Raw genomic sequence first — 13,443 nt, forward strand, 5'->3', positions numbered from 1 at the left:
TTTTTTTTTTTTTTTTTTTTTTTTTTTTTTTTTTTTTTTTTTTTTTTTTTTTTTTTCTTTTTTTTTTTTTAATTACCATTTGAAAAAATTACAATGAAATATGGACCAGATAAAGATAAAATAAAGTCAGGATCATTTAAATTATATTTTAATGATATAGATTCTCTATCTCTTAAATAACCAAATGGGTTAAATTGTGGTAAAGAAAAAGTATACAAAGCTTTGGTAGAACCATAAATTAATATTGGCATATTTTTATTATTTGTTAATCCAGTCATACAATAAATTGGTAAAGTATTCATTTCAAAATGGTCTTCACCACTTAAATTATATGCAATGATTTTTCCTTCACTCATTGCTGTAATTATATTAGCGTCATATTGAATAACAGATACTACATTCCCATATTTACATTTTACTTTATTTACTATTTGTAAATTTAATAAATTTATAATTGTTATACTATCACCACATACCCATAAAGTTCTATTATATTTAGAATCCTCCGTATTGCTATTATTTGTATTCAAAGATTTAGGAGAAATAACTTCAATCATTTTATATATTTTTGTTTTTGTTTCTATTTTTTTAATTGTTACAAAACTTAAATATGATTCTTGATATTTCCAAAATTTTACTTCTCCATTTACACATGAAGAAATTATTATTCCATCAATACAAAGAATGCTATATATAGCATCGCTATGTGCAAAAAGAGTAGAAGAATCTGATGAAGGTAAATGCATAATCTTTATTAATCCATTATCTAAACCAGCGAAAATACATTCTTCAGCATACAATAATGCTAGAACTCTTTTTTTTTTTTTTTTTTTTTTATTATATTTTAATTTATCGTAACAGTAAGATTCTTCTTCTTCTGTTAATTCAAATTCTATTTTTTTTAAATGTTTTATGTCAATCTCTTTTGATCCTTCTCCTGGTACAAAAATCCATACATTAATAGTATAAGGTGAAACAGAAGTAAATAAATAAATTTCATTATTAGGACCGTGAACTATTATCGCACAATCGATATAAGATCTTTGCAAAAAAAAAGTGTCAACTAATTTTAAATTATGTAAATTTCTAAAAAAAATTGTTGTTTTACAAATTTAAAAAAATAATATATTTTTATTAAAAAAATAAAATATCTTTTATATATCAATATGTGCAAATTAACTTTAAAAAAAAAAAAAAAAAATACATTTCATAATAATATTATTTCAAAAGATAAATATTATATTTTAATACAAAAATAAACATCAATCTCAGTTATAACAAAATAATTAAAAAAGTTATTTTATAACTTTTAAGTACATATAAAAAAAAAAAATATAATAATAATTTATTATAATTAACTCTTTCATTAATCATATATAAAAAAATACATAAAATTACTCATTGTATTCATATTAAATATCTTTATATTTATAGAGATGAATATTACACTAATTAATGAATGAATGAATGAATGAAAAAAAAAAAAAGTTAAAATAACATTACATGATTCAAATATTAAAAAAAAAAAAAAATATATCAATAGTAACAAAAAAGGTGTATGTCTATGTAAGCATTGATTCATATATTATTTTAGATTTTTTTATAATTTTAAACGAAAAACAACATAATATATTTTAAATTAATAATAATATTTTTATTCTTAATTCAATTCTATATCTTATATGTTTTTTATTCTTTTTTATTTAACTTTTATTTTAATTTTATTTTATTTTATTTTTATTTTTATTTTTTTTTTTTTTCTCTTTTTATTATAATGTTTTTTTTTTTTTATATTTTATTTACTTTTTTTCTCTCAAATTTTATATCATTTTATTTTTTACTTATTTCATTTAAACATATATAGATAAATAAATATATATATATATATATGTATGTGTATATATGTGTATGTATATATATATATATGTGTATGTATAAATATATATATATATATGTGTTTGTGTATTTATGTGTATTTTTTTTTTTTTTTTAATATTAATATATAAAAAAGATAATAATTTATTGATATAAATAAGTGAAAATCATTAAAATTAATTTACTTGCAATCATTTATAAAACGGCATGTTCCTAAAGTAAAGAAAATAAGAAAAATTATTACGATATAGAATGTTCTACATATAAAAGGATATTAATATATAAATAAAATATATATATATATATATATATATATATATATATATATATACATATATATAACATTTGTAACAATAAATTCTTAACCTCTTAAAGTATAATGTGGACAAAATATTGCTCCTTTATCTTTATTTATGTTTTTTTTTGAATAATATGTTCTCCTATTAAAAGAGTTTTGTATTTTATTATTATCTGAGCCTAATTAAAAAAAAAAAAAATAAGTTTAATTTTAGTTAAAGAATTATTAAATAAATAAATATAAATAATACAATTTCTATTAAATTCATGAAAAACAAAATAAAAATATATGAATTTTTATATTTTTTTGGTTTTTTTTTCTTATATGTAGTTTATATTACCATTTGAATATCTATATTGAGATTTAAATCCATCTCTAATATAAGAACCTCTCATATTTTTACCTGCAAGAAAATTTATTTTTGTTTTGTAAATAATAATAAAGTATATATGAAATGATATATATTATATTTTATGAATGATTTCATTTTGAATCTTTGATTTTTTATATATTTAAATTAAAAATATGTTATTTATTACATAAGTTTTAATAATAATTATAAAATTTAAAAAATATTTTTACTGTTATATTCTTACATTATATATTAAATGCTAATTTTTTTTTAACTTTATATATTCCCTTTTTTATATTTAAATAAAATTTAAATCAATTTACTCACAGAATTTTAAATCTAGTAATATATTTTTATTTTGTTTTATTTAAAAATATTTTTTCAAAAGATTTTTCATAATTTATCCAATTCATTAAATAAGAAAAAAAATATCTTATATTAACATATTTTTTTTAAAATGTTAAAAAAAAGTAAAAATTTACTTATAATTTAACGGATAGATTTTTCATATACAAAAAACATGATTATGTATGTAAAAAAAAATAATTTAATTTTAATTTTTAATATATTATTTAATGAAAAAAATTTAAATAATTTATCTAAAGAATAAAAAAAATATTAATAGAAAAAAAAAATTCACAATGGTGTAAAAAAAAAAAAAAAAAAAAAAAAAAAAAAAAAAAAAGAAGATTCAAAAATGGTGTAAACAAATATATTAAAGAAAAAAATTTATAAAACATGGAGAAAAAAAAGAAGAAAACAAATGAATAAAAAAAATATATATTTATATACATATATATGTATATACGAAAAATAGTACTTTATAAAAATTATAAAAAATATGATTAAAATTTGACTTTCCAAAAAATAAATTAAAAATAAAAAAAAAAAATTTTAAATATTTTAATATATAAATATTGTGTTGATATAAAAAAGAAAAATTGAACAATTTTTTAAAGTTTTATGGATAAAAGAAAAAGAATATTAATTATTTTATTTTCCTTAAATAATGTATTTTTTATATTTTTCAATTAATGAAATATAGATAAATTAAAAAAAAAATAATGAAAATGTATGAAAAATATAGAAAAATTATAAAAAAGTGGATTTAAATATAACAGAAATAAAAGTATAAGAAATATATAAAGTTACAAAACAATTAATAAAAAAAATGCTTAATTAGACAATACAAAATTAAAAAATTCGATTTATTAAAATGAGTAAATATTAAATAATTAGAAAAATAAAAAGTAAAAAAAAATTATATGCAATTTAATAAAATATATTTATGTTTATTTTTTTTAGAATTTATTTATGTTGTAACATATTGACTTTTATAAAAATTTTTTAAATCTAAAGAAAAAAGCTTATTTTTATTAAAATTTTTTTTAATATATATTATATGGCAAAAGTTTTGTAGATATAAATAAAAATTGAATTAAAAACATATTTAAAAATAAAATACTTGTAGGTGGTAATTCCATAATATATATAAATATATATGAAATAATTTATAATTATAAATTTATGTATCAAAATAAAATTATGAAAAACTATTCTTTGAAGAAAAAACAATAAATTGAAGAATTAATATTTTATTTTATTTTGATATTTTTCTTTAAAAAATAAAATTTGTTTCTCATATTTCTTATATAACATTTAATAATAATTTAAAATTCTCATTTTAATTCTTATTTTTAAATATTCTATTTTAAAAAATTTTAAAAATTTGTATGTTCCTATTTTTACTGATGTATTATATATATATATTTATTTAAATAAATACAAATATAATATAATTATATTTAAATTTTATCAGATATATACAGATTAATAGTAATCTAATTTTTAATAAAGAAAAATACATTAACGTATGAAATTTATATAATGTAAAATATAGGTATCAAAAAAAAAAAAAAAAAAAAAAATTATACAAGAAAGTTAAAATACAAATAAATTCAAACAAAATTTTAAATAAACATAATAAAAAAAAGGAAAAAATTGAGAGATAAATAATTATGTGAGGACTAATATATTGGTATGGGAGTGTTATTTTATTTTATTTTTTTTTTTTTTTTTTTTGTCTATAATACTTAAATGAATATTTCATTTAGGAATTACAATAAAAACTAAAATTGTAAATAGCGTATAATTTCAAAATATTTCTATTTTTTTAGGTTTATAGGAGTGAAGAATTTATTAAAGTTTTTATTTTTTTTTTTTTAACATATATATTAAAAATTGTTTGTTGGAATTAAGAAAAGAAAAAAAAAAAAAAAAAAGAGAAATTATGATAAATATTAAATTAACCTTAAAACATTATAATTTTTTTTGATCTGCAGTTACAAAACTAATAATATTGTATTATTTTACTTTCATATTATTTTCAAATTTAACTACAAAATATTAATATTAATTTTAACTGATCAAATCTAAAAGAAAAAAAAATGATAAATTAATATTTAATAGTAATGATAGTATTAACTATCAAATTTCCTTTTTTCTATATATATATCCTTCATATTTTAACAATTTTAATTAAAATAAAAACAAAAAAGAGAAATGTTGCTTTTTAAAAGAAAAGTTAAGCATAAACTAGTTTTAAAAAAAAAAAAAAAATAAAAGTATAAATATATATATACAAAAGAAAATTACTTGAAAAAATTAATCTTTATATATAATAAAATGAATGGTAATGTGTATATAATTTATGATATACAAAAATTTTTATGATATAAATAGTTATTTTTAAATAGTGTAAATGTTATGTTAATAAGTGAAACCACGTAAATCATCGGAGTTGTATTGAAACAAAAAATGTCCTAACAGAGAGCAAATAATGAAAGAGTATATAACACTCAAAGCACTACCTAAACATAAAGCTCTTTTAGCATATATATATCTTAAAGAAGATTCATCATATTTTAAATTAAGAATATACGAAAGGCAGCCTAACAAAAGTATTAAAAAAAAATATTAAAAATGAAAAAATATGTGAAATAAAAAATAATTTTAAATTCTAATTTATTTTTTCCTTTTTTAACTAAACCTATTATAGGAAAAAAAAAACATAAAATAGTATGTATTTGTGGTTGAGTTATATTATTCTCTTCATTATCTTTAACTTCATCTTCACCCTAAAAATTAAAACATTTAATTGAAAATTTTTAAATGGATTCATAAAAAAAAAAAAAAAAAAAGTACAATAAAATTTCTAAAAAAAAAAAAATGTACCAATGATCCTTCACTAATTGATGGTTCTGAAGCAAAAACTGGTTCATTTTTAATTATTTTTGATTTCAAATTAAAGATTCTTTTATATTCAAGTTTTTGATACTATTAAGAAAAAAAAAGAAAAAAAATATATTAAAAAAATAAAATAAAATAATGGTTATTAACAAATCAAATATATTTAAATAGATAATACTTATTATAATTAAATTTGTGAATTAATATATAACTATGTTACTGTAATATTTTTATACCATTGCTGAATCTATATTAAATATATCGAGGTTTTTCCTATTTACTAAAACTGAATGATGTATACATTCATCATCTTCATTTATTATTGATAATGTATTTTCTCTATTTAAATTATACATTTCATAAGAATTTTTAAATTCTATTAATCCTTTATCCTCATTGGATCCTGTCATTTTTCTTTTTTTTTTCTAATTTTTAACTCAAATTTTATATTTACAAAAATTTCAATAAAAATATATAAGAAAAATAAATTATTTTTTTTTTTTCTTAATAACAATAACAGATTATATTAAATAAATATATATTATTAAAAGAAAGAGGAATTATTCGTATTGAATTTCTTGTTTAATGAAAAAGGAAAAAAAAAAATAACCCAATTAACATATATTTATATCTTTATATTTTTATTGATACAAATATATTTTTGCATAATTTTTCTTTTATTTACAATAGTTTAAAGAAAAAAAAAAATTGGTGTAGATATATATATATATATATATGAAAAAAAAAAAAAAAAAAAAAAAAAAAAAACTTAAAATTTTTTTTTTAACTTCTCAAAAAATTTTTTTTTTGTTTGCAATGATTAATATTCTTCCGATTTAGTCAAATTAAAAGATGTATTATTTTGTGATAAAATTATAAAAAAAAATATTAAAATGAATATTATAAAAAAATAATGATTAAAAAAAAAAAAAAAAAAAAATTATATATGATAATAATACAATTTATTTCTCTTCATTTTTTTTACAATCCATTTCTACTAATCTTTTAACACCATATATTCCTTGGGACACATTTGTAAACTATTAATATATAAATAGTATCAAATAAAAAAAAAAAAAAATATATGTATAATACAAAAAATTAAAAAATAACAAAAAAATATAATTATATTATTTTTTATTTATTAAACTCTTTTATACCACTTTGAATGCGGCCAAAGGAAAACAAAATTTTATGGCATAATAGCCTTAAAAAAAAAAAAAAAAAAAAAAAAAAAAAATATAACATTTCTAATATTCAAAATTTTAATTTTTTAAAATTTATTGTAAAAATAATATTTTAATATTATTTTATTATATATATATATATATATATATTTTTTTTAATTTACTTAATATATAAATTAAGGATTTTTCTGATGCAACCTTCAATATGTATATAGAAATCAAAAAGGATTCGTATGCAATTATACACATTACCATGACACCTAAGATAAAATTTTAATTTTTTAATTTTATAAAAAAAAATTAAATTATATTAAAAGGAAGATACTTATTATTAAATTATATATATATATTCCTTTTTATTCATAATTATGTATATTAAAAAAAAAACTACGAATTTTTCAAATAATATAACAAAGGCAAGAGTAAATGAATAAAAATAATAAATATACATTATATAACAAAATGAAAAAAAAAAAAAAAAATATATATATATCATTTTTATTAAAAAATAAATAATTTTTTGAGAAATAAATTTAATTATCTTTATGTTGTTTATGTTTATTATATTTTATTAATATATACTCTGTCTTTCATAATATAATTTCAAAAGTCTATTTCCCTTTTCAATTTTTTTATGAGTTCTATTTCCTGCTATAGCACATCTAAAAAAATAAAATAAAAATGATAACATAGAATAAAAAATAATATAATTATTCTATATATATATATATATAATATATTTTCTTTATAATTTTTTTTTTAATACGATGTTGAATGAAAGTAATGTCCACCTATATCTGCAATCATAATTAGTCCAACCACTTAAAAAATAAAAATAAATATATAACATATTACGGTAAAATACAAAATTTTAAAGTACATATATAGATAATTTAAGGAAAAGATAAAGGTAAATAATAAATACAAAAAAAAAAAAAAAAAAAAAAAAAAAAAATTCATTATTATCTAATAAATTCATAAATTAAAAACTTTATGTTTTTTCTTACCTAAAACATATTTATCATAAACATTACTAATAAGGAGATATAACAAACATGTTGATAATCTGAAAAAATAAAAAATTTTGCAATTATCATTTTTATATATTTTATTGTATACTTTTAAAAAGATTCCTTAAATTATTAATAAAAAAATAATAATGAATTAAAGTGAAAAATACCTATCCGTAATTTGATCTAAAATTTGTCCAAAAACAGATGCTATAAAAAAAATTTTTAATAAAATAATTTATATATTTAAAGATATATTTATATATATAGACATATAATAAAAATTATTTCTATATTTTAATAAAAATACTTATTATTTCATATTTTTTTTTTTTTTATTATTTTAATTTTTCAAAATAAATAATAGTTAAAATATATCAAATAACAGTATATATAAATATTTTCTTTTTGTTTTTTTAAACACTTTGATTATATTTCCTAGCTGTCCATCCATCTAATCCATCCAACATTTGACTAGTAGCATAAAATACTGCAAATATTGGTAAATTTTGTCGGCATATCATAAAACCAAATAATGCTAAAATGACTCGTATATAGCCTTTAAAAAAAAAAAAATATTTTTTATTTATATATAAGTATACATATATACAATAAAATATATTTTATAAATATAATATTATATATATATATATATGCGTATATATATATTTTTTTTTTTTATTTAACCAATAATATTTGGTATGTATAAATAAACGTTTTTTTTCATTTTAACTAATATATATTTTTTCTATGTTATTTTTTTTTTTATTTAATAATTTATATATAATTTAAATGAAAAATAATGTCATAAATTAAATTATTTTTAAAAAACTAAGATCATTTTATGAAAATATTTATGTAAAATAAAAAAAAATTAAGGTAAAATAATGGAAATAAATTCTTATTTCACATTTAAATGTAAATAATAAAAAGAAATATTAAAAAGAAAAAAAATTTTTTTAAATTTTTTTATATCTTTTTAATTAACGGATTTATGAAAAGTATTTTTTATGAGTACTTTTTTTTGTTTCTAATTAAATATATATAGAAATTCTCATGAATGTTTATAATTCATATATTTTGTTTAAAATACTTATTTATTTTTTAGAATAATTTAAGAAAATTTTGAGTGCAAATATTTAATATTTAAAAAAAAAGAGCAAAAATACATATGAAGTAAAAAAAAAAAAAAAAAAAATTATCTTTGAGATTAGCATATAATAAAGCGCTCACTTTCATTATATAAAAAAATTAAGGTAAAAACAATTAAGAATCAAATAAAAAATAAAAAAAATTAACATATAAAATCGAAATAATATAAATAAGTACACAAATATACAATATTATAACCTTTTTTAATTCATTAAATTTTTAATGTAGATTAAATTCAAGCGGTGAGATATTTTTCCTTTTTTTTTCCTTTTTTTTTTTTTTTTTTTTTTTTTCTAAATATGACAATAAAAGAAGATAGTGTAATATTATACTTTGATGAAGATAATATAGAATTAGTAAAACTGAAAAAAGATGAGATAACAATAAATAAAAAAGGAACATTTCTTCATAATGATATTATAGGTAAGGAGTATGGAAGTAAAATATTTGATACACTAAATAAAAATTTTATTTATGTATTAAAAAGATCACCCGAATTAATTGCTTTAAGTTTAAAAAAAACAACTCAAACTTTATATGAACATGACATATCTTTTATTTGTTTACTATGTAATGCATTACCAAATAAGAAAATTTTAGAAGCAGGTACAGGTTCAGGTTGTTTAACATATGCCTTAGCTAATTGTGTTTTACCTCATGGTAAAATTTATACTTTTGAATATAATGAAGAAAGATATAAAGAAGTAAAAAAAGAATTTGAAAATTTTGATAATGTAAAAAATAACATAAATTTTTATCACAAAGATATTATTAATAGTGATTTTGAGGATTTTATATGTGATATAGATTCCGTTTTTCTTGATATGCCTAATCCTTGGTTATGTGTTGAAAAGATAAAAAAAGTTTTAAAAGAGAGAGGTATTTTTGTTATTTTTTTGCCTTCTATTGAACAAGTTCATAAAGTAATTGATTCTTTAGAATATCATTCTTTTTGTGAAATTATTACGTATGAATTAATAAATAAATCATGGCAAATTATGTTTCCTAAAAATAGAAAGAATATTAAAAACGAAAATGAAACAACTGATGTTAATAATCAATCTACATCTACTAAGGGTTATTATATAAATTCCTTAATACCAAATTATAGATTATTTCAAAAAGAAAATAAAACACATACCGGATATTTAACAGTAGCAAAAAAGCCATTAGATGATGAAAATGATCAAATTGATATTGAGTTTAAAAATATTATAGAATAAAAAGAAAAATGAATATCCTAAAAAATTTTAAATATATTATCCAACTATTTGTATTTTTTTTTTTTTTTTTTTTTTTTCTAATTATATCCTGAAAATTTGCATTTCAATATTATTAAATAACAAGAAATAAAAAAGATGAAATATTCTCTCTTTACACATATATAATTATATATATTTTTGTGTAAAAAATTTGTTAATTCTCTTTTTTTTTGTAATATATAATTCACTGTTAATAATTTTTTTAAAATATGCTTTTGTTTTTTTTATTTATATTTTTAATTGTGTTATTTGTTTTATATTTACTCTTTAAGAATTAAAATAAATTACAAAAAAACTTCGGTATTTTCTAATATTATTAATACATCCAATAAAAAAAAAAAAATAATAAACAAAACAATTAAATGAAAATTTTTTTGAAAAAGAATAATCATAAAAATAAATAATAATTAAAATTATTTAGCACCAAAAAGTTTTCTTATTTAAGAATAAAATTTTTGCGAATCTATATTTAAAATAATATAAATTTTCTTAAGTAGAAAATATGTATATACATAAGAATATGTAGTAATTAAATATAAATATTTCAAAATTAAGATAACTTTTATTTTAAAAAAAAAACAAAGTATATATAAATATATATAAGGAATGGATTTATTTTTTGATAATTTATAAGCATAAATTCAAATAAAGTTTGTAAGTATTTTTTATATATAAACAAGGAAAAAAGAAAAAGATTACTTAAAATGTTCTTTTTGTTCCTTTTTTGTATTGATTAATCTTAAGTATCTTCTTTTATAAGATATTTCATCATTAATACATTTTTTTTTTTTTTCATTTTCAATTACATGACAATTTTTTCTCTTTTCAATTCTTTTAATATTAGTATTAAGAATTTCCATATGTTTTTTTATATCATACCAATTTTTATCACCAAGAATAGATACTAAAATTTGTAATTGTATGTCTTCCAAAACATTAAAAGCTATTCTTTCTAATTTTATTTTTTCTTTTGTATCATATAATTTATTTATTTTAATATATTGTTCAAAACAGCTTAATGGGCTCCTATTTGTGTTTAATTCTCTTGCTATACATTTCCATTCTCTTTTTTTATATTTTTTACTTAAAAACAATAATTGCTTTATTTCTTCTTCTGTCCATTTTTTTTTTTCATCTTCAAAACATCCATAATATAACCATGTTTTTTGACATTCTCTTGCGGTTTGAGAATTTTTTAAATTTTCCGAAACTTCTTCCCAAAATTTTTGAGAAAAAACAGCAAAATTTTCTATTTGTATATTTTTCTTTGAAAGTTTATTACTTTCATTTAATATTTTTTCTTTTTCATAATTTATACTATTTGAATTATTTAATCCTAATTTTTCTTCACACAAGTCACTTATTTCTATTTCTCTTAATTTATCATAATCTTCTTGTGTTAATAACTTTTTTTTATGAACATGTTCATCAAAATATAGTTTTAACTTACTTAGAATATTTTTAGTATCACTTTCTTCTATTTCTTTTTGTTTTTGTTGTTTTAATTCGTATGACAATTCAGGTTCTATTAAATATTGGAATGCATATTTTTTTGAAATTTTATCCACAGTTATAAATAGCATATCTATATCTTTTTTTGTCCATAAATTTTTTTTATACTCATACTTTTTACGATAATTTAAAAATTTTGATTGAAATTGAAGTATTTTTAATGCATCTTCATTAGTTGGAGCAAAACCATTTTTTTTATCAAAAAACAAAGACATATGCATTTTATCTTCTGTTTTCATCCAATTTATTCTTGTTGGTTTTTTACTTGATAATATTTTTATTTCATTATATTTTTTATTTATATAATCATTTAATTTATCTATATTTCCGTTAATTAATTTTATCATTTTTTCAATAACTGTTAAATAATTATGTAACTTTTCTTCTAAACTAGACAAATTTTTATATTCACTATTTTCTATATTCATTTTTCAACGTATATATATATATATATATGTATTCAATTAAAAAAAAAATATATTGAAAAATAAATAAGACATATAAATAAAGAAATAAAAAACTAAAATTTTAACATATTTACTTTTTGTGCATAAAACAAAAAAAAAATTATACAAATAATAATAATTTCTAATTCATCAGGTGTTTATTCTTTGAAAAAAAAACAAAAAAAAAAAAAAATAAAATAAAATATATAAAATTTTAATTATCTTATATAAAGGAATACATAGGGATATTAAAACAATTTTTTTCAGTAATATATTAATTTTTTACATGATTTATGTTTTTATATTTAACTACACATATATTAGTATGTGCATTTTTTTTTTTTCTAGTAATAAAAATAGAAAAATTAATAAAGTAAAAATAATTCAAAGTTTCATAAATTTTAATAACATTTATAATGTAAATAAATTATACTAAAAGTATTTTAATATAAAATAAAAAAAAAAAAATATGAATTATTAACATTTTATTACTTCATCTTCTTAATAAATTTTTTCCTTTTTTTAACATTTTCTTAGGTGTATATTTTTTTTCAAGTTAATTTAATGTGATAATTTTTTTTTTTTTATTAATAATTTTTTTCCAATATTTAAAAATATTTTTTTTCACTAAACTAAAATCTTTTACAAATTTACTTTTGTTAGTATTTTTAATTTCTACAGAATTTTGCTCTTAATTTTAAAACTACATTGTTAAAATTAGATAATATATATCATTTTGTATAATGATAAATATTTATATAAAAAGTTGTAATTTATTCATTCAATTTTAAGTTTTTTTTTTTTTTTTTTTTTTTTTTTAGTTAAAATGGTAAATTCTGTAGTTCTAAAATAAAACTTTAAGTGATTCTCTTTAACATTTTATTACTTTTTTTTATTTAAAAATTAATATTCTCTAAATAAACATAAGTAAAACGAAAATAATTATACATTCAGAAAAAAAGGTAAATATATACAATGAGATTTAGCAATAAATTCATACTTACAAAAATAATTCATATGTAGATAAATATGAATAGAAGAAATCTTTGTCTTTATAAATAATAATAATAAATTAAAGGTTTTTGAAATTTTCTGAAATT

General features: G+C 15.5%; 5 protein-coding genes across 5 annotated transcripts; 1 reads left to right on the forward strand and 4 right to left on the reverse strand.

Moving 5' to 3' along the window:
- Positions 1-68: 68 nt before the first annotated feature.
- On the reverse strand, positions 69-2,568 carry PGAL8A_00511700 (zinc finger (CCCH type) protein, putative; the record flags this gene model as incomplete). The annotated part of the gene is made up of 4 exons (XM_028673942.1): positions 69-1,086; positions 2,061-2,088; positions 2,242-2,352; positions 2,514-2,568. 4 exons carry the CDS (start codon positions 2,566-2,568, stop codon positions 69-71), a joined length of 1,212 nt encoding a protein of 403 aa, XP_028530345.1.
- A 2,726-nt stretch (positions 2,569-5,294) lies between these two features.
- On the reverse strand, positions 5,295-6,184 carry PGAL8A_00511800 (conserved Plasmodium protein, unknown function; the record flags this gene model as incomplete). The annotated part of the gene is made up of 4 exons (XM_028673944.1): positions 5,295-5,476; positions 5,575-5,662; positions 5,760-5,861; positions 6,011-6,184. 4 exons carry the CDS (start codon positions 6,182-6,184, stop codon positions 5,295-5,297), a joined length of 546 nt encoding a protein of 181 aa, XP_028530346.1.
- A 552-nt stretch (positions 6,185-6,736) lies between these two features.
- PIS (CDP-diacylglycerol--inositol 3-phosphatidyltransferase, putative) lies at positions 6,737-8,698 on the reverse strand (the record flags this gene model as incomplete). Its single annotated transcript, XM_028673945.1, has 9 exons — positions 6,737-6,814; positions 6,935-6,981; positions 7,126-7,221; positions 7,544-7,623; positions 7,728-7,782; positions 7,969-8,027; positions 8,142-8,181; positions 8,396-8,530; positions 8,659-8,698. The coding sequence occupies 9 exons, from the start codon at positions 8,696-8,698 to the stop codon at positions 6,737-6,739; spliced, it is 630 nt and encodes a 209-aa protein (XP_028530347.1).
- A 724-nt stretch (positions 8,699-9,422) lies between these two features.
- Positions 9,423-10,346, forward strand: PGAL8A_00512000 (tRNA (adenine(58)-N(1))-methyltransferase catalytic subunit TRM61, putative; the record flags this gene model as incomplete). Its single annotated transcript, XM_028673946.1, has 1 exon — positions 9,423-10,346. One exon carries the CDS (start codon positions 9,423-9,425, stop codon positions 10,344-10,346), a length of 924 nt encoding a protein of 307 aa, XP_028530348.1.
- A 734-nt stretch (positions 10,347-11,080) lies between these two features.
- Positions 11,081-12,325, reverse strand: MYB1 (Myb1-related transcription factor, putative; the record flags this gene model as incomplete). The annotated part of the gene is made up of 1 exon (XM_028673947.1): positions 11,081-12,325. One exon carries the CDS (start codon positions 12,323-12,325, stop codon positions 11,081-11,083), a length of 1,245 nt encoding a protein of 414 aa, XP_028530349.1.
- Positions 12,326-13,443: the final 1,118 nt, after the last annotated feature.

This window comes from Plasmodium gallinaceum (assembly GCF_900005855.1).
Source record: "Plasmodium gallinaceum strain 8A genome assembly, contig: PGAL8A_v1_152, whole genome shotgun sequence".
Taxonomy (NCBI): Eukaryota; Apicomplexa; class Aconoidasida; order Haemosporida; family Plasmodiidae; genus Plasmodium; species Plasmodium gallinaceum.